The 25,677-nt window shown below is 41.5% G+C and overlaps 1 protein-coding gene across 1 annotated transcript in view; it reads left to right on the forward strand.

Annotated features, from left to right (window-relative positions):
- MEGF10 (multiple EGF like domains 10) overlaps positions 1–25,403 on the forward strand; it is a 125,108-nt gene extending 99,705 nt beyond the window's left edge. The window contains exons 13-24 of the mRNA XM_089909259.1: positions 2,082–2,228; positions 3,417–3,551; positions 4,078–4,206; positions 5,568–5,696; positions 7,870–7,998; positions 10,198–10,326; positions 12,748–12,984; positions 14,069–14,196; positions 15,561–15,720; positions 19,420–19,464; positions 20,296–20,502; positions 22,379–25,403. Of these exons, the coding sequence (XP_089765385.1) occupies positions 2,082–2,228; positions 3,417–3,551; positions 4,078–4,206; positions 5,568–5,696; positions 7,870–7,998; positions 10,198–10,326; positions 12,748–12,984; positions 14,069–14,196; positions 15,561–15,720; positions 19,420–19,464; positions 20,296–20,502; positions 22,379–22,566 (1,763 nt within the window). The 3' untranslated portion in view covers positions 22,567–25,403. The remainder of the gene's footprint in view (positions 1–2,081; positions 2,229–3,416; positions 3,552–4,077; positions 4,207–5,567; positions 5,697–7,869; positions 7,999–10,197; positions 10,327–12,747; positions 12,985–14,068; positions 14,197–15,560; positions 15,721–19,419; positions 19,465–20,295; positions 20,503–22,378) is intronic.
- Positions 25,404–25,677: the final 274 nt, after the last annotated feature.

Consider the following 25,677-nt stretch of genomic DNA (forward strand, 5'->3'; position numbering starts at 1 on the left):
TTAATACATAAATCATGATAATCTCTAATGTGAAAAAGCAGCATATGCTTTTTGATCTAAAGTGTATTCCATCTTAACTGCATTTATTGTCATGTAGAGATTTGGTAAGTAGTTGATAAACTAAATCACCATAAATGGCTAAATCTCCACCTCCTGCAAACACCTGTCCCACAAAAAAAGTGTCAAAAATCAGGACTAATTTTCAGGATGATTTTCAGATTAAGCAGATAATCATTCAGCTTCCACTTCTTTAAAATCCTAACTCGGATTTGCCTGGGTAGCTCTAGACCAAAATGGCCAGGGTTGTCTGGAGCTCTATGAAGCAGGTGTCCCATATTAGCTGCTGCTAAATAGGAGTCCTGGCTCACCATCAGAGCTCAGGACTTGAACATGAATAGAGAGTGAAGCCTGTAGCGGGTTACCTTTATGGGTACTTCTTTCAAATTTGGAAAACAAACTTTAGATTTGCAGCCTCTTTCAAAGTGGTTTGCTCCTCAATCCATTTGGTGCTTCTGCCTAGTAGAGCTATGAGTCAAAACACCAGCTAAGGCTCTGGGGCAGCTTTAGCACACTTGGGGAGCATAGCATTTGCAATTCCATCTCAGTTTTTCGAACGAGATTTGAAAGAAAGATCAAATATTTGTGAACTCAAGAAAGAAAATATCATAGTAGGCCAAAATTCTGCGTTTTATTTTATGAGGAACACTTAAACCCCAATTGGCTTCTAACAGGCCTGCTTGCCTTTCTTCAGCCAGCAGCCAAGCTAAAATAACAGTCTGTTGTAAGTTCAAGCGAAACACAATGAGGTCTGTGCTTTTTCATGCCTACTTAACAGCCTGTACCATGCAGAAGACTTTCAGATAGAGAAAAAAAGGAACAGTCAAAAGTGGAGTTATTTCAGCAGAAATGACTGGCCACCAGTTAGCAACGTTCACTTTATGGTTTGGGGCTGCTTCTGTGTTAAGGTTTGGGCCATGGTAACTTTTCTCCTAATCAATTTAGGAGCAAAAACTTTAATACAAAACAGGGTCTTGTCAGCCTCCTTGGTGCGGGCGGAGTTCGTGTTCTGGAATCGTCAGAGTGGGAGTGGGCTTGTTCCTACTGTGTTTTCACTTGGTCTGAGGCCAGCAGTCTCCAGTTCACTCCTAATTATAACTCATTCTTTTTGCCTCTCAATGCAAGGAGCATTTCTTTTGAGTTGTGAAGTATGCTGACTTACAAGAAAGAGCCCCCTGTGGCATTTCAAATACAGATTTACAAAAGAAACTTCCATTTATTTCAAATAAAACCTGGTTTTATTTTTATTTTTTGCAACTTTGGATTTTCTTTGTTTCCTTTAGGCATTTGTTCACTCATAACTGACTCTAAAGTTTCTCTATTTCCAGATTGAGAGTTAAACACCTGCATATGGGTTCATAATAATCAATAGCTTAGACAACAGCTATGAGTAACTTCATTTGTGATATTCTGCCTGTGTCTGCCCAATGGCAGATTAAATGTTTCAAGAGGAATTTGGTGGCACAGATTAGTATATCTTTCTGTCTTGCACACTATATTTTCAAAATATTTTAAGAGTGTGTTTATTTGTTTGCTCCAGGGGAAGATTTTCTTTACGTAACACAATTTAACCACCTTTTGCTTCACCTTATCTTTTTACACTTTGTCCATTTCTCCATAAAAACAAAGAATGGGGAAGGGAGGAAGTTGCCGGAGGCTAAAGGATATAGTATTTTTGATAAATTTTGCCTTCAATAGACAGAGCCCTTGGGCTTCTCCTCTGCTCTCTCCTCCTAAAGAAGAAAAATCAGTATAACAAAGATGTTCTATTTCTTCTCCTTTATGACGCCACAGAAAACAGTTCTGGGATTATTTTAATGTTATGACGATGTGATATATGGTCCAGTATATGATGATGTATTGATGTGTATAAGTGGATTTTAAGCCTTGTATCATCCCTACTCACTGCTGCCTGTGATACCTCAGAGTCGATATGGTGACCTTGGTCCTGGTCTCTGACTTAGCATCCCAGGCGCCCGCCCCAACGGCTTCTCACTCAGCCTTGCCCGTGTGCCTTGTTTCAGGTGTCCACTGTGACAGCGTGTGCACTGAGGGACGCTGGGGCCCCAACTGCTCCCTGCCCTGCTACTGTAAAAACGGGGCTTCGTGCTCCCCCGATGACGGCATCTGTGAGTGTGCGCCAGGGTTCCGAGGCACCACTTGTCAGAGAAGTAAGTGTCTTGTTAGACGGCGGTTTCCATCTTCCCTTCTCAGATCTCTGTGTACAGAATCCTGATCTCTGTCCCACCCCTCAATTCATAGAAGTGTTCTGTTGCAGTCGAGGGCAGGGGAGAGTGGCATAGGTCACCCTGTCCTTTGCAGAGCTGTCCTCACTCGATAGCCCTCCCAAAGGCTTCATTCTTTCCAACCTTCAGGACTAACCTAACAGATGGGGCTTTAGCCATTTCTTCTCAGGAATGATTTCATTGCCTCGTTGGCATCATCATCAGTTTCTTGATCCCGCCTTAAATCTTGCAAATGGTGTTCCAGAAATCCATTGACCTGTAACTATTTTATTCAACCATTTCGGCATTGGCCTTACCTCAATTACCAGAAGTCAACATCAACCGAACTTTGCAGCAAGTCATACGTCCTCCTAGTAGTCTGAAAGCCAGTGCTCGGGGGAAAATAGGATTGCAGGGCTTAAAATGGGGGCTGATGACATTGGTCAACAGAATTTTTGAGTTAGGGAGTGATCCATAAGGTTTCCCTCGATCTTTTAGTAAATGTAATCAAGAAGGGAATATATGACTAATTGTAAGATACATTATTCTATTTCTTAAATTATGATTTTTTGCATTAAGTGTCCTATGCTGTCATTCTATACTTAAATCCAAATAATGTCTTGGGAAGAGCCTAATTATAAAGCATTTTGCTTTTTCACTTTTCAGTCACAGTCATTAACCTGGACCATTTTGAGGAAGAACAATCTTTTAATTCTGACTGTAGATCTATTTATTGCCAGAAATGACTCTTAAAGAATAAAGGATTAATGTGTGGCTTGAAAGTATTTATTTGGGCCTTGTTAGTGTTTAGAATTTTATTTATTTAATTTATTTGCTCAACAAAAATTCCTCAAGCCCCTGCTCTATGCCAAGCTTCGAGCTAATTGGGGCCATAAATGGGAAAATAAAGAGAACTAAGACATTTTGCCTGCCCTGAAGCAATTCAGAGTTTACTGGCTTCTTTTCATTATTAAAGAGTGCCCTCATTCCTTTTGTTGTTGTTTTATACTTGGAAAATTCTCAGTATCATTAAGAAGAATTTTTTTTTTTAACCTCAAACTTGAACTAGATCCTTATGTGGAATAAGAGAGAAACACATCTCCGGGAAGATAACTATTTCCTTTCTGTTTTCAGTCTGCTCCCCTGGTTTTTATGGGCATCGCTGCAGCCAGACGTGTCCACAGTGTGTGCACAGCAGTGGGCCCTGCCACCACATCACAGGCCTGTGTGACTGCTTGCCTGGCTTCACAGGCGCCCTCTGCAATGAAGGTAGGGTGCGCAGGCTTTGGGAGAAATACGTGGTGGTGAGCACGCCCCATGCAGCCTGTCCTCAGGCTTCCCAAAGGACACGTGCGTCTTCAGCTAGCAGCTAGCGATGCCTTCTGGTATGCTGTGGCTGCAGCTTCTGTAAATATGACTTTGAGCTTTGGAAAAGCTGGCTTGCCAATCCAGCACAATCTCTTTATTCTCTGAGCTGTGCTACTTTTCAGTTTTAATTGGAAACAGCCTTCCATGAAAAATCAATATGAGGAAGGATTTTGATTCCCTGAGCAAGGAGCCAGGAAGATTTCTAGAAATGTGGTGATGTCTCCTGATTTGTGTTGCCTTAATGAGGGTCTTTGGCTTCAGATGTTTGTAAAAATGAGCTCATTCAGGATGAGGGATGCTCTTGAGTGGAGGCAGTTACCAAATGGACGGCTGGGTTGATGACCTTTAAAGTCATTTCCTATCCTGAATCTAGGGTTCTGTGAGATGAGATGTAATTGTGAGTTTCTGACCTATGATTTATTCACAGTGTGTCCCAGTGGCAGATTTGGGAAAAACTGTGCAGGAATTTGCACCTGTACCAACAATGGAACCTGTAACCCCATTGACAGATCTTGTCAGTGTTACCCAGGTTGGATCGGCAGTGACTGCTCTCAACGTAAGTCTTGTTTGGGAACAACTGATAAACCATTTATTTACATTTGTTTTCAAATTCTTTAGGATTGAAGTATGAGTATTTAAATAATCAAGAAAGACTATATGAATAATTATAAGATATGTTATTTTAATTTTTAAGTGGCTTTTTTCCCCTCAGTAAGAGTTCTATGCAGTGGTCCCGAATTTAAATCCAGCTCATGTCTTGGAAAGAACCTAAATAGGTAGCACTTTGCTTATTCACTAAAATGATTCATTTGTAAAACGAGGGTCTTGTACTCAGAAAATCCATTCAGAAGTTCATTCCAGACTTCAAGTGTCAGCTATGATTTTTCCCTTGCTCTTGGGCAAAAATGGTACACACAATCATGGGAGAAATTTTTTTCATTTTTTAATTACTTCATATTTATTTATTATCTTCTTGGGGCCATATTCCCTACTGGGTAACCATATAGAAATTGTGTTTCTTCTTTTAAGTAGTTCTTGAAGTGTTAGTATGAATAAAAAGTACTTCTTTGGTAAATCAAATATTTTACCCCATAATTTTAAAAGTTATTTCACAGATACTTTATCTGAGGTTCTGATTGCTCTTCAGTGGGCGATGACCCCTAATGATTTAGTCTGATTATTTTCCACTTTGTCCAGTTAAGAGTTTTTACAGTAAACCAAGTCTTACAAACAAATGGGAACCTTCACATTTAAAACAAGCCTCTAGGGACAGCTCTAGAGTAGAGTGACACGTGCAGGTTTAGACATCACAGACGTGAATTATATGACCTTGGGTTCCTTAACTTCTCTCGAGTCACACCATCTTGTGCATATGGTCTCTGCTCAGATGTCCTCTCCTCAGAGAGGCCTTCCATAAAGGAGTAGCCCCCATCATTCTTGTCCTCCTTTCCCTATTTTATTTTTTCTTATAGTCCTTTCTGCCCTTATTTTTTTGGCCAGCTGGGTGGTTGGTTGGCTTGCCTGCCTCCCCTACTAAACTACAAGCTTTCAGAGGGTGGTCTGGACCTTGTCTTGTTCTCTGCTATCTCCCCTGGGCCTAGAACAGTGCTGGGCATATATAGGTCTCAATGTGCGTTTGTTAAATAACTAAATCTGTAAATTTGGAATGATGTTTACTCTGCCCACCTCGCCCTGCAGTCTGTGTACGAATACCATGTCCGTCATGATGGCTGCTGTCGCCATCAGCATTACCATCCGGAATTGAGACTGATGTGGATGGAGCACGGTCTTTCTCAGTCCCTATGCTCACTGCTGACCTGTCACACGCGAGGAGCTGTGTAAGGCGGGTGGGATCCTCTCTTCGGGGTACTGGCCTCAGGACTCTCACAGAGCTCTCCATGCATGCTGTGCTTTCAGCCTGCCCACCTGTGCATTGGGGTCCCAACTGCATCCACACGTGCAACTGCCACAACGGGGCCTTCTGCAGTGCCTACGATGGGGAATGCAAATGCACTCCGGGCTGGACGGGGCTCTACTGCACTCAGAGTAAGTGGCATGCCTTCGGAGGCTCACCAAGGGGGGGCCCGCCCCAGGGGACACAGCCCCGCCCTGCGCATGCATGAGCTGAGCTCCCCAAGGTTCCTGGCATTGGAGGGTTTTATCACCCAGTGACCCTGAGACGTCTAAATTCCTCTAGGCAGTTAAGAGATACCACGTTCCAGGTTTGCTGTCCCTGTGTCACATCAGGACACTGAGGTGGAGTGATGCTATAAGTGACGGTGTGCAGCTTCTTTCACTTCTCTCCTTTCACCAGGCCCTATTTACATGGCTCAGATTCCCTGTCATTTATTCTGGCAGCACAAAGGTTAGGATAAGTGGCAGTGATGAGAAAGGAAGTGAAGACAACAAGCCTCACTGCCTGACCTAATGTGTGCTCCTGGAGAAGACCAATTCTGTGGGTCTTGAATTTTAGCGAGCTCCAGAATCACCCGGCTGGCTGGATAAACACAACTGCTGGCCCCGCTCCCAGAGTGATTCATTAGGTCTGGGGTGGGACCTGAGGATTCACATTGCTAACAGCCTTCCAAGCGGTGATGTCAGTCTGGCATCATGCTTTAAGAACCACTAGTTCTTTTTTTCCATTTTATGTCACACAATGTCTTCACTGTCTCTTCTTCTATGAGGTTTTTAGCGTCATAGGGTATAATGTACAAAGTACTCCACAGCTCAGTACTGTTGGGATAAGAAGACTGATCTCTGCTCTCTTGTCTTCAGTGGAATAAAGGAGGCAAGACAGGAAAGCATGTATTATGGTGATCAGTAATAATAATATATAATTTTAAATCACGGAAGTGAGCTGAGGAAGAAAGATGGGTCAGAAATCAGTCAACTCTTATTTAATACTAATTAGAGAACATAATTAGAGAACAGACTGAACAAGTCTTTTGGAAGTTTCTAGAAGGGGGTGTAGACCTTGAGCCGTGATTTGGAAGGAAAAATTGACGAGGAGGGAGGTTGTCTCAAGCATATTCTGCCAAGATTGTATATATAGAAAGTTTTTCAGCTCTTCAGAGAAAAGAAAAAGGAAAAGTTATTGTGCATAATTCTAAAATTAGGGCCTGCTTCAATCAGGGGACCTTTTGAAGTAAAAGTATCACAGCACAGTGGGAAGAACATGGGGTCTGGAGCCAGACGTCCCCGTGTTTGTATTGTAGCCCTGCCATCCTGCCATCTGCTGGCTGTGTGACTTGGGCTCAGTTTCCACCCATAGGGTGAGAATATCTATCCCTGTGTTTCTGGGTTATTGAAAAGATTCAATGAGAGGATGCAGGAAAAGAATCTGGCACAGAGTAGGTGCTGAATAATTATGTGGAAATGATGTCATTGCATGCTGGCATCCATGCTCTGCCTCTGTTTCTTGAAAGTTGAGCTTTCGTTAAAACTTCTATAAGAAAAAGGGAAGATTAAAAAGCACATGTGATGCTTGGAAACAGCCGTTGAGCAGCCCGCATTGAAGTTTTCTTGATGGCAGAGAGCCCTGAAACACTCTTGCAGGGCAGCTGCTGGCCCAGGAAAGCCTATAGGGCTTGTGCATGTTCTCATCCCAAAGGCCCCAGTAGGGTGGGTCTTGAAAATTGTGCAGCAGTAAGAAGGCTTATTGCTTTTTTTAGCAATGCACATATGAAGTGCAGGTTTTATTAAGATCAGAATTCTACCACACATCTTTGCTGAAGAAGATACTGTTACATAAGAGAGTAACAGATAGGGAGGACAGGGCTAGTAGCAGATTTGGAGACATTCTGTACTATAAGTAAAAGCATGTAGATAATTTTAACAAAGTACTCATTTCAGTCCATGGAATTTGAGTCCAGGATTCTAGTAGTTGACTGAAAAACATGAAAGGAAATGTCCCCGGACTTCCATGGGGTTGATGGAATGCTTTGTTAGAAGACACCAGCTTGCCTCCAGGGATACCAGCGATGGTTAAACCGCCCCAGGCATGGAACTGCTCTCCTCCCTGCTCTTGAAGTACAAGTTCCTCCCAAGAGCTCCATCTTGGGACTTCAAAGAAGCCATTGTGAGAAGCTGCGATGTGCATTATTCTCTTTATTCTCTCTCTACTGGCTCAGCGTCCTTCAGGTTCAAACAAACATGTTGGAGGCGAGCTGGGTTTCCCCTCAGCGGGCTCTTGACTCTGCTGTCCTTCCTTCTCGCACAGGATGTCCCCTGGGCTTCTATGGAAAGGACTGTACGTTGATATGCCGGTGTCAAAACGGAGCTGACTGCGACCACATCTCCGGACAGTGTACTTGCCGCACCGGCTTCATGGGGAAGCACTGCGAGCAGAGTGAGTGTGAGAGCGAGGCATCTCTAGGCGCTGTTATTTCCCCTATAACTCCTGACGATGCGAAGGCAGGACCCACAGCTTCGAGGTTTTTCCGCCTGATGGCTGGTCCATTAACAGCGCGGTTGACTTCCTTCCCCTCCCAGAGACCCCGCTACCTTGGGATTCTTGCTGGCTGTCCTTGTCCTCAAAATTCTTCTGAGGACCTGATCAGCGCTCTGGGTGGAGGGGGTGTGGCTACAAGGATGAAGACGGAATTCAAGTTTTCCATCTGTTCATCCTGGCTCTTTCTCCCTCCCCTTCTTATTTTTGGAATGTGGCTGCTCAGAGCTTTAAAAGAGGCAGTCAGGCGTTCCTCACGGCAGAGGCAGTGCCAGGGTCTCGCAGTGGAGGGGTGTGTGTTCGGTAGGGCCAGGTTGGGTGCACCAGGGCAGAGGGGCTGGGAGCCCAGTGCCAGCCCCGCCGTGGGGGAGGGGTGAGTCCGTGCAAACACGGCCATGCTTTTGACAACCTTCTCTTGATAGTGCTTTTATACCGTTTCCACTAACTACTCCTCATCTGAGTATTAACAACCTTCCGGACAATATATTGCCTTCAATTTTTTTGTTGTAAAAATCCCACTCAGGGAGCATATACTCTATTGGAATTCCCCATCCTTATGGTTCCATTTCTACCCCAGCAGCTGTGCATCTGCTCACAGGGCTGTAAGAACATTAGCCTTAGACTGAGTATTTCAAAGTAGTTTATCGTTCCTTTTCTCTGTGACTTTCATTCAATGTTCAAGATGAATAAATCAGGTCTTAGGGCCGTATGAGGCTCACTCTTTCACCATAAATGACAGGAAAGGTGCAGGATGTTTACATCCTGCTTACAGAGGGTGTGCTCTTGAGAAGGATGCAACAAAGATTACATGGCTGTAGGAGCAACGTGGCCTGGAAAGGTTGATCAGCAGAGTAGGACTTTGGCAACAAAGCACTACTCTCCCTCCACGACCCCTCCCCAGAACCTCACAGCACCACTGGACAGCCAGGTTTGCCTGGCTGTCTATGTGACAAACTCTAGAATATATCTGCCTATCCTCCCATCTAGTAAATAACAAGAGTGACATCCAGGAATCAGCCTGGACAGAGATGGCCCCATTTTAGTTTTGCACTGCTAGTTCATTTAATCATGAAACAGATACTGAGTCCCACAGTTGCCTGCACACTGCTTTGTGTATATAAATATTATGTGTATGTGTATAAATGTCTAAACATATATACACACACATATATGCCTAGAAACCAGAATAAGCTCTAAACTGACTTTCACTTGAATGCCAGAATGGTTATGGGCTTATTAAATAAAAACATTTTAAGTGCTTCCATGATGACTCTGAACATCAAATTAAAATGTCCCTATTTTTGGAGACTTTTCCTAATGCTCGTGTGTAAATAGAAACCCTGTGTCTGACAGAGAGCTCTGATAGTAATAGCACATTGCCCCCTGCTGCTCACTTTACAAAAAACATCAGTATTTTGTCATGATAATTTTTACATTTAACATGCCTAGTATATTCTTTGAAATTCATGCCCAACTCCTTTACAAGTTTTTACATCATAAAAATCTCACTATTTTAGTCTCTCAGTCTTCAACCTGCAAATCCAAATTTTGAGCCTTTCTGTGGTAAATGAAGTTCTTACCTAGAAAATTAACAAAGCTTGCCCTCTCCCTCTTCCACTGCTCCCAGCTAATCCAAGTCAGAATGTGCTGTCAGGAGGCTCCTAAAGCCTACAGTAAAATGTACATGTTCTCAAAGAAGCATCTCTAGTTTACACTTTTCAGTGTAGTCCCCTTCTATCCCATAGTTTTGCCTGGTGGAGTCATCTCAGATTGCCCTTAGTGATGATCTTCATCAGCTCCATTGGGGTTCCACAGACACTCTACAAACCTCCATCAGGGAGGTGGGTACATACAATAGAACCTGAAAGTGCCGAGAGCCGTGACGAGGACCTCAGTCTCCGGCCCTGTGCTGCCTGGCCTGTGAGTCCCAGCATGACTCGGCACACCAGCCAGCTCTAGGACACCCTAGGTGGTACAAGTCTCCTTGGACAGGGATCCCCTGGAAGGGCTGGCCTCCAGGCACACCAGATCATACAGTAAGACCCTTGCCCCAGGTTCCCAAGGCTGGAGAGCTACATTGGACTCTCATCTTCTTCTCAGAGTGCCCTGCAGGAACATATGGCTATGGCTGTCGCCAGATATGTGACTGTCTGAACAACTCCACCTGTGACCACATCACCGGGACCTGTTACTGCAGCCCAGGATGGAAGGGGGCACGATGTGATCAAGGTAAGGATGCTAGTAAAGGATACTTACTCAGATGAGGACACTAAAGCTGAAAGAAGTTGAGTGATTTGCCCAAGGTTACATATATCTAGAATATGTTAGTGTTTTGATACCAGGTTTGTCTGATTCCAAAGCTCATGAGTTTTCCACTGTGCCTACAATTTTTTTCAGCTTTATTGAAATATAATTAACCTGTAAAAAGCAACACATATATATATATAATTATACTGTATATATGTATACACACACACACATATATGTATAAAACACATATGTACAACACAAAGTATACAACTTGATAAAATCTGATGTATGTATACACCCATGAAACTATCACCACAATAAAAATAATGAATACATTCATCAACCCCCCAAAGTTCCCTCCCTGCCACCACTAGGTCCCAGGCAATCACTGATCTACTTTCTGTCACTATAGATTAGTTTGCATTTCCTAGAATTTCATATACATGGAACCATACTGTACTCTTTTTTGTCTGATTTTGTTTATTCGGCATAATTAGTTTTGAAACATGTTGCTGCGTGTATCAATACTTCAATTCTTTTTATTGCTGAGTAGTATTCTATTGCGTGGGTATACTGTAATTTGTTGACCCATTCATTCACCTGTGATGGACATTTGGATTGTTTCCAGTTTTTGGCTACTGCAGGTAAAGCTATTGTGACCAGTAGTGTGTCAAGTCTTTGGGGACATAGGCTTCCATTTCTCTTGGGTAAGTTCATAGGAATAGAAGGATTGGGTCATGTGGTATGTGCATGTTTAGCCTTTCAAGAAACTTGTGCCTGTGGTTTTTCACTAGGGTGTATATCACAGTCACCCGGGACTACCTGCAATAGACATAGTCAGTCCTACTTGGGCAGTTCTGATTCTGGGGTGGATGGCTCCCTTGAGAAAGATGGTTCTGAAGCATGGCCTTCAGAGAGCTCCTAGCGCATGTGGTGCTTTCTCTATGTCATAAACACATGGGCTGTAAAGGCTTCAGAAAATTCATATAGTGATGTAAGTGAAGTCATCTTAAACAGTAAACTATGTGGGTATTCCTATTTAACTTTCTTTCGTAAAATAACTTTGACATGCTCATGATTTGTATTTGACCATCATAACAATACAATGTCATACTCCACAATAGCATTGTTGTTACAAATACATTGTAATCACACTACACTGGCCTTGGTGCCTGCCTTTTGGGGCAGGCTGTCTCATAAGGTCTAGCATTTAGAATCATAAAGTCATAGGGACATTTGAGCTGGAAGTACCTTCATGGAGGCCATGAAGGATGTATTCATTATTTCCTCTTTTACAGATGATGGAACTGCAGCCTAAGAGCTTAAGGGAAAGTTCAGAATGTATGGATCAATTTTTTTAGATGCCTGGTTTCTTGATTGTCAGCCCCACTTGTGCCTTCACTTGATGGAACTCAAGGAAGAACTATGTAAAATGAAATTTTGAATTTTAATGAGTAAGGTTTTAGGGTGATGTTACCAGGTATTATTGGGACAGACCTTTCTGTCATAGAAAATACCTCATAGAACGTATCTTCTGTGGTAAAAGGCTCATTGAAATTAGGACAAGACAGATCCTGATCTTGGGCTAGATTTCTTTTTTTTTTTTTTGCGGTACGAGGGCCTCTCACTGTTGTGGCCTCTTCTGTTGAGGAGCACAGGCTCCGGACACGCAGGCTCAGCAGCCATGGCTCATGGGCCCAGCCACTCCGCGGCATGTGGGATCTTCCCGGATTGGGGCACGAACCCGTGTCCCCTGCATCGGCAGGCGGACTCTCAACCACTGCACCACCTGGGAAGCCCTGGGCTAGATTTCTAATGGACTTATTCTTGACTGGAAGGAAAATTACTTTCCTCTTAGAAATGCTAAGGATAGACATAAAGTTAGGCACTTGAGTTAGCCATTCATAAGCTTAATGTTGGATAATAAATAAAGAACAATAAAAATTAGATAAATTATTACCCCCAAGTAACTGCTGATCTAAGCGTTTGGTTGGAAATCTGTGAGAAGCTCTCAAACCCTACTGTTAAGTCTTTGGGTTCAGGAAATCCTGTCTCTTTTTTGAGGCTTAGAGAAGCCCTCTTCTGGGCTGATCTAAGCATTTAGTTGGAAATCTGTGAGAAGCTCTGAAACCCTACTGTTAAGTCTTTGGGTTCAGGAAATCCTGTCTCTTTTTTGAGGCTTAGATATGCCCTCTTCTGGGCACAGACAAGCCAACAACATCTGAACATGAGGAATGTTTGTTTTTCCTTCCTTCTCTGTTTCCAAAAGTTTCTAAATTGACATTTCATGAACTGAAAATATCCAGGCATTAACACAGTGGGAGATTTTTGTAAATAGAGACCAAATATGTATCTGGCACATTGTCATCCTTACTCACATCTCTTTTTCTCCTTTTCTAGCTGGTGTTATAATAGTTGGAAATCTGAACAGCTTAAGCAGAACCAGTACAGCTCTCCCCACTGATTCCTACCAGATCGGGGCCATTGCGGGCATCATCATTCTTGTCCTAGTTGTCCTGTTCCTCCTGGCGTTGTTCATTATTTATAGACACAAGCAGAAGGGGAAGGAATCGAGCATGCCAGCAGTCACCTACACCCCCGCTATGAGGGTCATGAATGCAGACTATGCCATTTCAGGTGAGACTGGACTCACTAGAGGCATTTTATTCCTTGAAAAATGAGGCTTCATCCTGGTTCTTTGAAACTGAGCATTTTTGGCTGTGCTGCCTTTTGTTATTGTCAATCAGCCTTGAGAAAATTTTATGTTTGGAGAAGATGCATTGTTAGAAATGCGTTTTATGTGACAACAGTGGTAAAATCATCACTGTTGTCTTCTATGAGGGATTTAAAGTTGGATTCATTATATGGTTGCTTTAAGTGTTGGGAATTTCAACCTGGAAGGAGCTTTGGTGGGCACCCAGTCCCAAGCTGTTGTCATATGTGGGGGACAGCGTGGGGAGAGGAGGAGGTGGCCATAACTTTATCGAGGTCATGGAGCAGATCAGGGATGAGGACCCGGTCTTCTGTCTCTGGCCTTGCATTCTTCCAAGGTGCCTTCCAGCCTGTCCTGGGGCACATGGGAATCATTAGCTGCACAGCAACCAAGTTATATAAGAAACAGTTTGGAGGGATTAGCAAGAACCAAGGCTGTTCTTTAAGAAAACTCTCTTGAATCTTCCTTTCTGTCACGAGACCCCATAAAAAGTAAATTTTTAAGTGACACGCTCAATCCTGAGAAGAAGTAACCACATAAGTGAAGAATTTGGAAACTTGAGGTATTTATTAATTTGGGGGCAATCACTGAAGGATTTCAGGTGGGTTACATGTTTGTAAATGAAGTGATCCCGGGGGAATCCATAAAGTAGCTGATTTACTTAGTAGCGCACTTCTAGTGCGGAATATTGTGTCAAGAATTCGAGCGTTTAAAAAAAGAGGAAAGTTACAGCAGAAGCAGCTTCAAAGTGATGCCTTTCCAGTTTCTACAAGCTCCAAAGCAAAGAGCAGTTGTTGGTGGATACTTTCACACTTTTCCAGGAGGCAGGTAGGAAGGCAGATGCCTGCTGCCTCTAGAGGCTTTGCTGCGTATGCAGGGCAGGAGGGGATTCTGTCCCGCCCGTGATATGGATGCAGTCCAAACATTTGTTCTTGTTATTTTGCTTCCCTCTTTCCCACGGGCATGTAGGGAGCCTCCCATCTTAACCATTTCCTTCTCTTCTGGCAGAAACCCTTCCTCACAGCAGTGGTGGAAATGCTAACAGCCATTACTTCACCAATCCCAGTTACCACACACTCACCCAGTGTGCCACATCCCCTCATGTCAACAACAGGGACAGGATGACCATCGCAAAGGTGAGAGGAAATGGTCTAAGCCAGTGAGGGTGGGCAGGGGAGAGAGGAACGAACAAGCGTGTATGAGGGCTACTGTTTGCCAGCTGCCGTTCTACGTACATACGTCTATTATCTCATTTATTCCTCTAAACAATCCCATGGGTGTGTATTAGGATCTCAGGTTTACTGACAAAAACCCCTAAGTAATGGGGAATTTAAGTCACTTCCAAACATCGCTTGTGAGTGAGGCTGCCACGAGGTGAGTCATCTCACTGTCTCTACAACTTGTACTGTTTTCGTTGCACTTCTTTGGAAAAATGTTTCTAACATTGCATGAGGTTCTAAAGTAATGTCTCAGACCAAACCTATAGCGGACTCAGGCCTGGGTAAAATTGCCAAGTTTGACTTTTGTGACCACCTGTCTTCTAGTGCCCTTGCCTGGCCACCCGCACTTGAGTAATGACAACAACAATAATATGCATTTATTTCACTTGAACCACATGAAATTGAATTTTTGTGGGTCAAAAATTATCAAATAGAAACAACCTAATACTATGTGACAAGCAATTCTAATCATTTTACAAATTTCTATTTGTAAAACGATTAGAATGATTTAATCTTCACACCCATCCTATGAATCAAGAGTCATTATCCCATTTTACAGATGCCAATAGAGGTTGGAGGCCCCAGAGTGGCTCCTCTGGTACCACCCAGTTCACCCCCAGGTCTCTTCCACAGTGCTCTGAAATCCCAAACATTTCTCCCTTCCAAACTGCACCTGAATTATATTTCCAGTCTCCGTTGTCTAATTCCAGCTCTCTGTTAGAAGAAAACCAAGCTAATTAAATTAATTCAGTTGCAATTAAATTAATGCAGCTGGATTTTAATTATAGTGCCTCATAGTTAAATAGCACTTCATATTCTCCAGAGATTTTGATATTTATCATACCATTTGTTCTTATTCCCATTCAGGGAGGGAGCAAAGTAGATCACCTTATCCTCATGCTTATGGCTAAGAAAACTGCTAAGAGTGACTCGTACAAGATCATACAGTGTTTGATGGGAAAGCTCAGACCAAGAATTTGGTTTTTTCAGTTCAAAGTTCCATGTATGTAAACCCAAGTAAGGTCTAACTGGCACAGAGCGACAGCAGGAAATGGAGGAGTTGTGGCAGTGGAGGGAATGGTTGGGGCCGAGGGACACATACTCCTGCTGCCTCTAAGTCCTGCCAGGTCGGAAGCGGTCACCTTGACCTCTTGGTGCATCCTCATGTAAGGACCGGTCCTTGATACATGCCATGGACTTACTTTCCCCAGATGGGTAACACTTCACTGTGCCATACTGTATTTTCTCTTTAAATCTTTTGTTGTTTATATTTTTAACAGTCAAAAAACAATCAGCTGTTTGTGAACCTGAAAAATGTGAATCCTGGGAAGAGGGGCCCTGTGGTGGACTACACAGGCACGCTGCCTGCGGACTGGAAACACGGCGGCTACCTCAACGAGCTTGGCAAGTCCCCCCACTTCCCCACCTTCACAAGCATCTTTGTCTTTTAGTCACCGCAAACAGTCACAGATTCACGACAGTGCCAAAGCGATCTATTGAAAACATGCATGGAAAAACAAAGCCATAGGATTATACCTAATCCCTGTATGGGGCTTTTACTGTCCTAAGGGCTTTATTTATTCAACATTTATTGAGTTCTTACTATGAGCCAGGAATTGATAAAAAGAGACAAGGATCTCTGCCTGCTCGTAGCTTACATCCCACCTCTCCATGTATTAACTCGCCTAATTCTCACAAGTACTGTTATAGGTACCATTATTATCATCATCATCCCTGTTACAGTTGCGAAACTCAGTCATAAAGAGGTTAAGTAACTTGTCTAAGTTCTCAAAGCCTATTAAATGGTGGAGCTGGGATTTGAACCTAGTCAGCTTGGTTCCAGGGTGTGTGCTTCTCTTTGCTCTCTGTTAATCTGAGGCACCCTCACTAGAGGCCCTTCCTCTTGTAGGTGAGGAAATAGAGATATCAATTAGATATCTAATAGTAAGTCAGTGGTTCTGAAAATAGTAAGTCAGTGGTTCTCAAACGTCTGGGAATCGGGACCCTTTCATACACCCTTAAAAGTAATCGAGGAGCCCAAAGAACCCCTACTGACCTGGGTTCTAGCTGCCGATATTTACCATATTACAAATAAAATCTGAGAACATCTTAAAGAGCTAGTTATTCATTTATAATAACATCTCATTTCATGATAACATAAAATGCATTTTTATGAAAAATAACTACATTTTCCAAAATGAAACCAAAAAAATTAGTGAGAAGAGTGGCACTGCTTAACACTTTTATACATCTCTTTACCATCTGGCTTAATAGAGGACAGCCAGATTTTCATACCTGCTTCTGTGTTTGATCAGTAGTGATCTTACACTTGGTGTGGCGCCTGGAAAACTCCAACATACACCTGAGAGAGAATGGGAGTGGAAAGGACAAATAGTGTTATATTATGAGAACAGCTTTAATCTTGGGGCCCTCCTGCAAAGGGGCTGGGGATTCCTGGACCACACTTAAAGCACTGCTCTGATACCCCATTGAGCGTGTGGTGCAGCGCCTTATTTTCAGGGAGGAGAGGAATGATATAGTAACTAACATGTGTGCAGTGTCTTAGGGGCCGCAGACCCTTTCATATGTATTTATTTGGTGGTAAGGTTGCCAGGAAGTCCCATTAAATTGGAATTTCAGATAAGAAACAAATAATTTTTGTATAAATATATCCCAAATATTGCACGAGGCAAACTTATATGAAAAATTATTTGTTGTTTCTCTAAAATTCAAATTTAACTGGACGTCCTGTGTTTTTATTTACTAAATCTGGCACCCCCTACTGTGTGGGCCCTTCCACAAATCTTGTTTTATAGAGGAATAAGCAAAGAGGTTAACTCTCTTGTCCAAGATTTCATAGAAGGAAGGGGGTAAAATTGGGTCTCACAGTTGGTCTTCTGCCTCCCCTCACTTCGATCCTTCTGTGAATACTGTAGATGTCAATTCACCTGAGCCACATGGAGGAACCAACCCCTGTGGGCTCTGGAATCCCCTCTTACTATGGAAATGGAAATGTTTAAGTAGCAAATGAGTGCAAATTCTTAACTTTTATCTGCATTCTTCAATTGATAACGAACATTATCACTAGGATGTGTATTTCTACATACTTAGAGTAAAATTACTTATATACCAGATTCACATTATACTTACTGGTGAAATCACTTAACTTTAGGGAGGTTAATAATCGAGCTCAAAGAAGTATGTGAATTGATAATAGTAAAATACCACCCAGCACTAATGAGGGAAAAGTTCTCTCATTCTATCTCCACTTAATGGAGTTTGTCCTGATTCCAGAACACAACACACAGTCACTGTAATTATCACATATAAATTTCTCCACTTTCTGTCTCAGTGAGACCCAAGGGACTGATTATTAGTAACATAAAATCTTCATTGGAAATTCTGGATCTCCTTGGCTTGTTCCCATCCAAAAGTAATTCTGCATTTAATATCCCTGTAAAGTTGTTGCATAGAAAAAGTCTTTTCTTACAAAGAACAGAATAAGGCACATTATGGATAATGAAGTGTGTAGTAGTTTTAAATGATGGGAAAGTTGTGATGCTGTCTGAAAGAACCCTGAACTTGACACAAAAGCTGTGAGATCAATTCCTGGTTCTGTGATATGACACCGTGCCAGTCGTCATCCTCTCAAGACTGATTTGTTTGTTTGTAAAATAGAGATAAAGATCATGTTCTGGCTCATTGTATGAAGTAGATTAACTGGAGCATTTGAAAGTGCCTGTTCAGGGATTGGGACAGACAGGAGTTTATGAGGAAGCCCACCTGCTTCCTTGTTAAAACTGCACCCTGATCTTCCAGGGCAGAGAAGAGGGAATCTTCCATGAGTGGCTGGTCTCATAGCCCCACTCTTGTTCCCTGATTTACTATCCATCCCGTGTTGCTCCTCTCTTTAACCCCTTGGGGAAGGCTAGCCATTGCACAGCCAAGATCAAGACAGACATTTAACAAGACTTTGCCACAGTTTGGAGATGGCCAAGGGAATGAGGCAAAAAATAACGTAGAGTTCTTTGATTAGGCTGCTGTCAGGCCATAGGCTGCCTGTCTTCACCGGGTCCCTTTAAAAAGTCCAGAATCTCTAAGACCACCCTTACTTCTGATACCAACTACAAGTTCAAGTGTCCTCAAGACCACCCACAGGATCAATAATTTGCTAGGAAGACAGAACTCACTAAGAGCTGTTACACTCATGGTTACAGTTTATCACAGCAAAAAGGTACAGATTAAAATCAGCGAGGGAACAGACACGGGGCAGAGTCCAGGAAAGTTCAAGTGTGAAACTTCCAGTTGTCCTTTCCCAGTGGAATCATAGAAACTGCTAACTTTTCCTAGCAACAATGTGTGACAAACTATTACATATATAGAATAGATAAACAAAGTCCTACTGTATAGCACAGGGAACTATATTCAATATCTTGTAATAAACCATAATTGAATATGAAAAAGAATATATATATATATATATATATATAAAACTGAATCACTTTGCTGTAGCTCAGGAACTGACACATTTTAAATCAACTGTACTTCAATAAAATAAATTTTTAAAAAAAGTGTTACAGTAACTGAAGCACCATTCATTTATATGACGCTTCAGAGTTTGCAATGCCTTTCCCTATGGTCTATTTCACTTCATGTTCACAACAACCCTGTAAGACTTAGAAGGTGGGTTGTGTTTTCCCCATTTTAGAGATAAGAAAATTGAGGCTCAGCGAGTTGAACATCTTGTGTAAAGTCAAGTAGCTAACAAGTGATGAGATCCCAGTCCTTTGTCTCAGTTCTAGCCTGACAGTGTCCTTTCCACCAAGCAACCTTGAATCAAGTCTACTGATTCATCTGTGCCTCAGTTTCTACCCCATATTGACCAGCCTTTCCCAAAGTCACTGAAACGAGCAGGAGAATGCTCAGAATGCTATATAACATTTTTTTAAACTCTTAAGTACTGAAACATCTGGCGCAAGTGATCTGGTGTTGAGGTTTGGAAAGCAGCATCCTTGGCTATTTCCTGCAGTGGGGAGACAGTGGGTACCCAAACCATCTTCTCCAAGGACCTGAGAATATTAGATGAGTTTTCTCTTTCTTTCAGTCCACACTGGATATTTTTTTCTTCCTTTGTTACAGGTGCTTTTGGACTTGACAGAAGTTATATGGGAAAATCCTTGAAAGGTATAGTATAAATTTGAGGAAGAAATACATTTATCAGAACACAATTTAAAAAATTTTTTAACTCAGAGACAGAAATAATTTGTTAAACCAGCGAAAGCAGCACTGTAGGGAAAATGGAGCATTGTTAGGGGGTTTAATTACTCCAGCAAAGACATGAGCACGTTTGACTGCCAGCAAGAGAGTGAACATAGGTGGATCCTGTTAGAGCAGCAGTCTTGGAGAACCAAGCCTTTGATTTGCTGGGAAAACACTCATAATTCCTTTCAAAGAAATATAGCTTGTGGGGAGAGAGAAATATGAAAATGGAAATAGCAGGGTAAAGAGGAAGAGATCAGCTTGGTTACACGTTCACTGAAGCCTGCTTTTTGGAAGGAATTTGAGTAGTAACTTCAGGTGCCCAGACCTGAGGTTTTACAAAGAAGCCTCACAGCATAGTTGCCTTCCTTACCATGATAATAGTATCTTCTTATGCTCCTGGGGTCAGCAACAGATGGGGTCTTGACTGAAGGCTTTGAGGATTCAGAGACTATTAGTAAAATAGAGTGGGATTAATTTTATTTGAGTGTGATAATAAAAATGAAATCAAATCCATGATGTTTACATTGGTCCTCACCTTAGAGAGGAGCCAAAATTACTTTGTGGATGGGTAATTTTATAGAAGATTCTCTCCAAAATACGTAAAAAATGGATGCCATTATTTTCATTGTTAAAAATTATAGATAACTACTAAGAAAAATAAGTAATGTGCCCAAGTCAGTTATCACCAAGAAAATAAATGATGTTGCCCATGAAATAGCATTTGCTTCCCCCCCACCCCATCTCTCTTCACAGACCTGGGAAAGCATTCTGAATATAATTCAAGTAACTGCTCCCTAAGCAGTTCTGAAAACCCATATGCCACTATTAAAGACCCACCCGTCCTTATTCCCAAACACTCAGAGTGTGGTTATGTGGAGATGAAGTCACCGGCGCGGAGAGATTCCCCATATGCAGAGATCAATAATTCAACTTCAGCCAACAAGAATGTCTATGAAATTGGTAAGTTTTCCTAACCAAAGAAAGAACCTAGTGAGTGGGAATATTCTTTTCAAACAATTTTAAAGTCCTTGAGAATACAACTGTTGCAGTTCACATACACTGTATTGAAAATAATGGTCTGTATTTTAAATGTTAACCTGTGTTTACAGTGTTCATATTAGTTGGTGTCAAATGAACTTTTCAGGGAAAATACCATTTAGAAAATTCAAAGTAAGTTTTTTGTTTTTTTTTTACCTCTCACCCGGTCATCCATCTTTTGTTTTGTAACCATAGTGAATATTTTAGCACGCATGTGGAATAACATATGTATCATATTAGCTAATATGTCAAGTTAGCCAAAACAAATGGTTCAAGTGGATTAAACAGATGTTTCTATTTCCTGATTGCATTCATTATATTAATTTAATGCTTTTAGCAGGATTGGAACATTTTACTTTTAAATTTGTCTATTAGATTAGTAATACTCTCTGATGTGAATCTGATACAAATTGATAAGAATTCAGTTAGTATTAGAGTTATTTTGATTGCCCCTTGCAAATGCCATTTGAGGAAAGTTAAAACATACCAGAGCTATCCTGGGCAGAGCTATCCTGGGCTAGATAGTAGAGCTTTATATTTTCATTTTTCTTTCTCCATATCTTTCTCAATGTTTATGATTTAAGGCTGAAAAAAATTCTCTACTACAGTTGACCCTTGAGCAACATGGGTTGGAACTGCACGGGTCCACTTATACACGGATTTTTTTCAATAGTAAATGCTACAGTTCTATGTGATCTGCAGTTGGTTCAATCCAAGGATGTGAGACCATGGATAGGAGGGCCAATTGTGAAGTTACGTGTGGATTTTCAGCTGCAGCGTGTTGGGGGGAGGGTGTGGAGCACCCCAACCTTGCATTGTTCAAGGGTCAACTGTACTTGTAAATGAAGTGACTTATTTAATTCTAGTCATTTGTCATTCATTTTAGGCCATAGACATGTCATGGAAAGACACGTAATGCTTTTTATAGTATTAAGACAACTTTTTAAAATGGAAGCCATAATGAACTACATTTATTTCTAAGAAGTCAGTAACAGTTCCCTTTTGAACTGTCCCCTAAGCCCACCACTGTGAGATGGGAACTCAACTGAGAGCCTGAGTCCTGAGTTCTAAAACTGTGCACTTGTTATGTGTTTCCATGAATCAAGTGACCCCCAGAGGACCTCGTTGTTTTACCTGTAGAGGAAGGGGTTTGAACTAGATTATCTCCAGGTTTTTGCAGACAGTGATTCATGTCCAGGGTTTCTATATATTCCCTTGATGTCTTCATCCCAACCATATAGTCACCCTTTGTTCTGAGCATCGTTTGTGAGTGTCAGTGGGTCTACCAACCACAGAGTAGCCACCTCTATGTGATTATAAAAGGATCATTTGTTTTAAAAAATAATATTTTCTTATATATTTTTAAAAATTAATTAATTCATTCATTTATTTATTGGCTGCATTGGGCCTTCGTTGCTGCACACAGGCTTTCTCTAGTTGTGGCGAGCAGGGGCTACTCTTCGTTGCGGTGCGCGGGCTTCTCATTGCAGTGGCTTCTTTTGTTGCGGAGCACGGGCTCTAGGCGCGCGGGCTTCAGTAATTGTGGCATGCAGGCTCAGTAGTTGTGGTGCATGGGCTTAGTTGCTCTGCAGCACGTGGGATCTTCCTGGACCAGGGCTCGAACCCATGTCCCCTGCATTGGCAGGTGGATTCTTAACCACTGCGCCACCAGGGAAGTCCCTTCTTATATTTTTATAAAAGCTCCTCTGGTGTGTTTGATATTTGCAAGGAATGCCATATTGTATATTTTTTTTTAATTTCCATTGCTGATCAGTTAATGTGTCCCTGGTTGTCACAGAACCTACAGTGAGTGTTGTCCAAGGAATATTCAGCAATAATGGGCATCTCACCCAGGATCCATATGACCTCCCAAAGAACAGTCACATCCCTTGCCATTATGACCTGCTGCCAGTCCGAGACAGTTCATCCTCCCCCAAGCAAGAGGATGGCGGCGGCAGCAGCAGCAGCAACAGCAACAGTGAATGACACCAAAGGACCACTGGGTAGCCGCTGGAACCCTTTCCAGAACTACAGCTCGGTTCTTCTTCATCCTCGAGTTTGCCACCCTGTGTGAATGTTAATCTGCTCAGTAGGCAATTGTTGGACATGAACCAGAAAGCTCAAAACTGAGGGTGACTGACTGTAGGTCCTTTTTGTACAGGTGGCTCAGAAGGAGATAGCAATGTGATTTCCCATTCTTGTTAGTTTTAGAACTGCACTCATGAAGCATGACTTATTGTAAAATCTTGGCTAAAAGCATGACCGTGCAGGACTCTTTCAGTGACATGGGTTGCAGTGGACGTTGGTATTGTTGCTTGAAAAATTAAAATTTAAATGTTTTCTTTCTCATTTGCATTATAGAGCTGTACCTAGGATTGTGCGGTTTACCACAAAATTTACTTCATAAAAGTGTGAATCACTCAACGTGTAGAAGAAAAAGGGCCATCTTATTGAGTTCTTACTGTTTAACTTCTTTCAGCTGGACTCGGAATTGTAAGGATAATATGAGCCCAGCAGGAACCATTCTGCCAAGTGGCATTACTGGATAGACTCTGAATAAACTCTAGAGGTGGATAGCAAATTTAAATATGAGAACTTTAGACTTCTTTTAGAATGAGGAAATGTACCATTAGAATTACCTTAGAAATGCTAGAATAATTGCAGGAATCAATACGCAAATGTGCCAGGCAGAAGTGCTTCTCCTCTCTATTTGATCCTTGGCCCACTTTAGATACATGACATTATTCTGATTACTGTCCCCATCATACACATTCACCACTTGAGATCCGTAACATATCAATAATTATTTCATAAATATAGAAATGAAATAATTTTATTTTTGACAGATTGGATTGAATGAGAGTATAATGATTGGAAAAAGTTGTAAATTTTAGGTGTAAGATGATGCTTAAGTTTTGTAAACCATTAGTAATACAGGCTGTAATATAGAATTAGCAGAAAGTTTTGGTTAATTTTTCCCTAGAAGTGACCGAAATATTTTTGTGCATATTTGAGAAAAGGGCACTTTCCTTTTATTAATTGTTGATTTAGAGAAACTATGCTTAAGCTGGTCTTTTGCATTGCTAATATGACATGTACCCCATTTTTCATCAGTTTGTATTTCCATTTTTAAGTTGTATATTCTATGTTTTGTAGTGTTTGGATTGTTAATGAAAAAATATTATATGTTTATTGTTTCTTGTGTTATGGCTACTTTTGTTTTTGCTTGAGAAAAATGCACTGTTCTTGTTTCTTTTGGAGGGAGGAGATGAAAATATATAAATCAAATCCATTAAAATTGGTCATTACTAAAATAGTACAGTAACCACAAGTGCATGGCTTATAATGGAAATAGAGAAGCTTTTTAATATTCTGAAATGGGGTTCCTTTAGATCCTGAGTCTTAGTTAAACCAAAGGGGAAGGGAGCAGGGAGACACTGTTACTGAGAAAGTACCACAGACTGGTCTTACTAAAGACCTTCATTAGGGTGATCATATGATTGATCATCCAAACTGGAACACTTCTGAGAGTAAGTGAGGGCATTATGAACAAATATCCTGCAATGGGCTTAAATGTGGGCTGTTACAGGCAAACCAGAAGAGATGTTCATCCTGGGCATACTTATGCAATAACATTTTTCACTCCAAGATAGTTATCTCAAGAGGATGCTGATACATGATGCAAGAAAACCAGTTTCTCTTTGACCTCCCTGAGCAAGCTGAAGGGCTGAAAGGCTGAATGAGGAAGCAACTTCATAAGAGAAAACAGTGGTCATCAATCTTTTAAAGACATGAAACGCTACTTGGTGTCCTACCTCAGTGAGTCAAGTCACAAATATGTACTGCACCCCTGTTCTGCCATTAGTATACACAAGGCATTGCACCCGCCAGCTACTGAGTTGGGATATCCAGTGCTTTCCTGTCGCACACCTGCACCTGTGATGTTCGTTTGGTCAGGTGGATGAGAGAACAAACACACTTAGAACATTCACTCCTTTGATGGCTGTTTCTTTCAGGGAACTCCAAAGTTAATTCAAGGAAATGGGGACTCGCCTGGAACACACCTTAGAAACAATTGATTTATTCCAACAGTTACCTGCTGGTTGGCCCTTTGTTCTAGGCGATAGACATCTAATTGAGACACTTGTGGGTCAGTAGCCACAAAGAGTCCTTTTTGGTTAGAAAAAAAGAAGACATCTTCCCCCTTCTTTTTTAAGATTCATCTCTTCAGAGCTCCATGGTAAGTTGAGTTTCCCCATTACTCCCTGGAGATAAGTTAAAAAAAAAAAAAGAAAAAGAGAGAAAAAACAGTTTCTTTTCTCATTCCACTATTAAAAAAAAAAAAAAAAGAAAGAAAGAAAGCTTCATGTCCAAAGGCAACAGCAATGTAAGTAGAAAACCTGGGCAGCAGATGCGGATCCAAAAGGTGCACTGCCATCCCTCCCTGTGCAATCTTTCTGACAGATCTCTTGCTCAGGATGGCTGCTGTCCTGAGACAACATTTGTACCTAAGGCAATTCTTACATATTAGGGTTCACTCAGGATTTTTCAAACAACAGAACACACATAGCATGTTGGATATTGTAAAACTACATGTTATATTTGGAGAGGTCTAGTTGAGAGATCAAAATTTTCTAGATACTTTGATATAGACTTCGGTAAAGAGAGAAATACTTTTGTCAGAATGAGAATTAAAGACAAAAAGACCTGACAGTTTTTTCCCCCTGAAATTACAACCTTTTGGACTTTTCCAGATTAAATATCAAATTTAATTTAATGGTGATGTTATTCGTCTTACATAGTGAAGCTATTCTCATGACCTTTGAACCCATATTAATTTGGAATCCTAAAAATAATCTCTTCTCTATACCCTGTAGTGGTCAAAGCAGTGAATGAGCTTGGCGACATGCAGCAAAAGCCATTCATGTAGGAATGTCAGCCAAACTATTATACTTTCCCTAGAGGTTGATATATCAGAAAATTTATAAACTATTTGTGTTTCTATATAAATACATCAAAACTGGCCCAAATGATAGTTTGTGTGCTCGCTTTAATAGAGAGAATGTTATTTGTAGTTAATTATATGATAAGGAATAT

The sequence above is a fragment of the Delphinapterus leucas genome, chromosome 3, assembly GCF_059928025.1.
Source record: "Delphinapterus leucas isolate spDelLeu-1000000601 "Yukka" chromosome 3, BTC_Dleu_Yukka2, whole genome shotgun sequence".
In the NCBI taxonomy this organism is placed as follows: domain Eukaryota; kingdom Metazoa; phylum Chordata; class Mammalia; order Artiodactyla; family Monodontidae; genus Delphinapterus; species Delphinapterus leucas.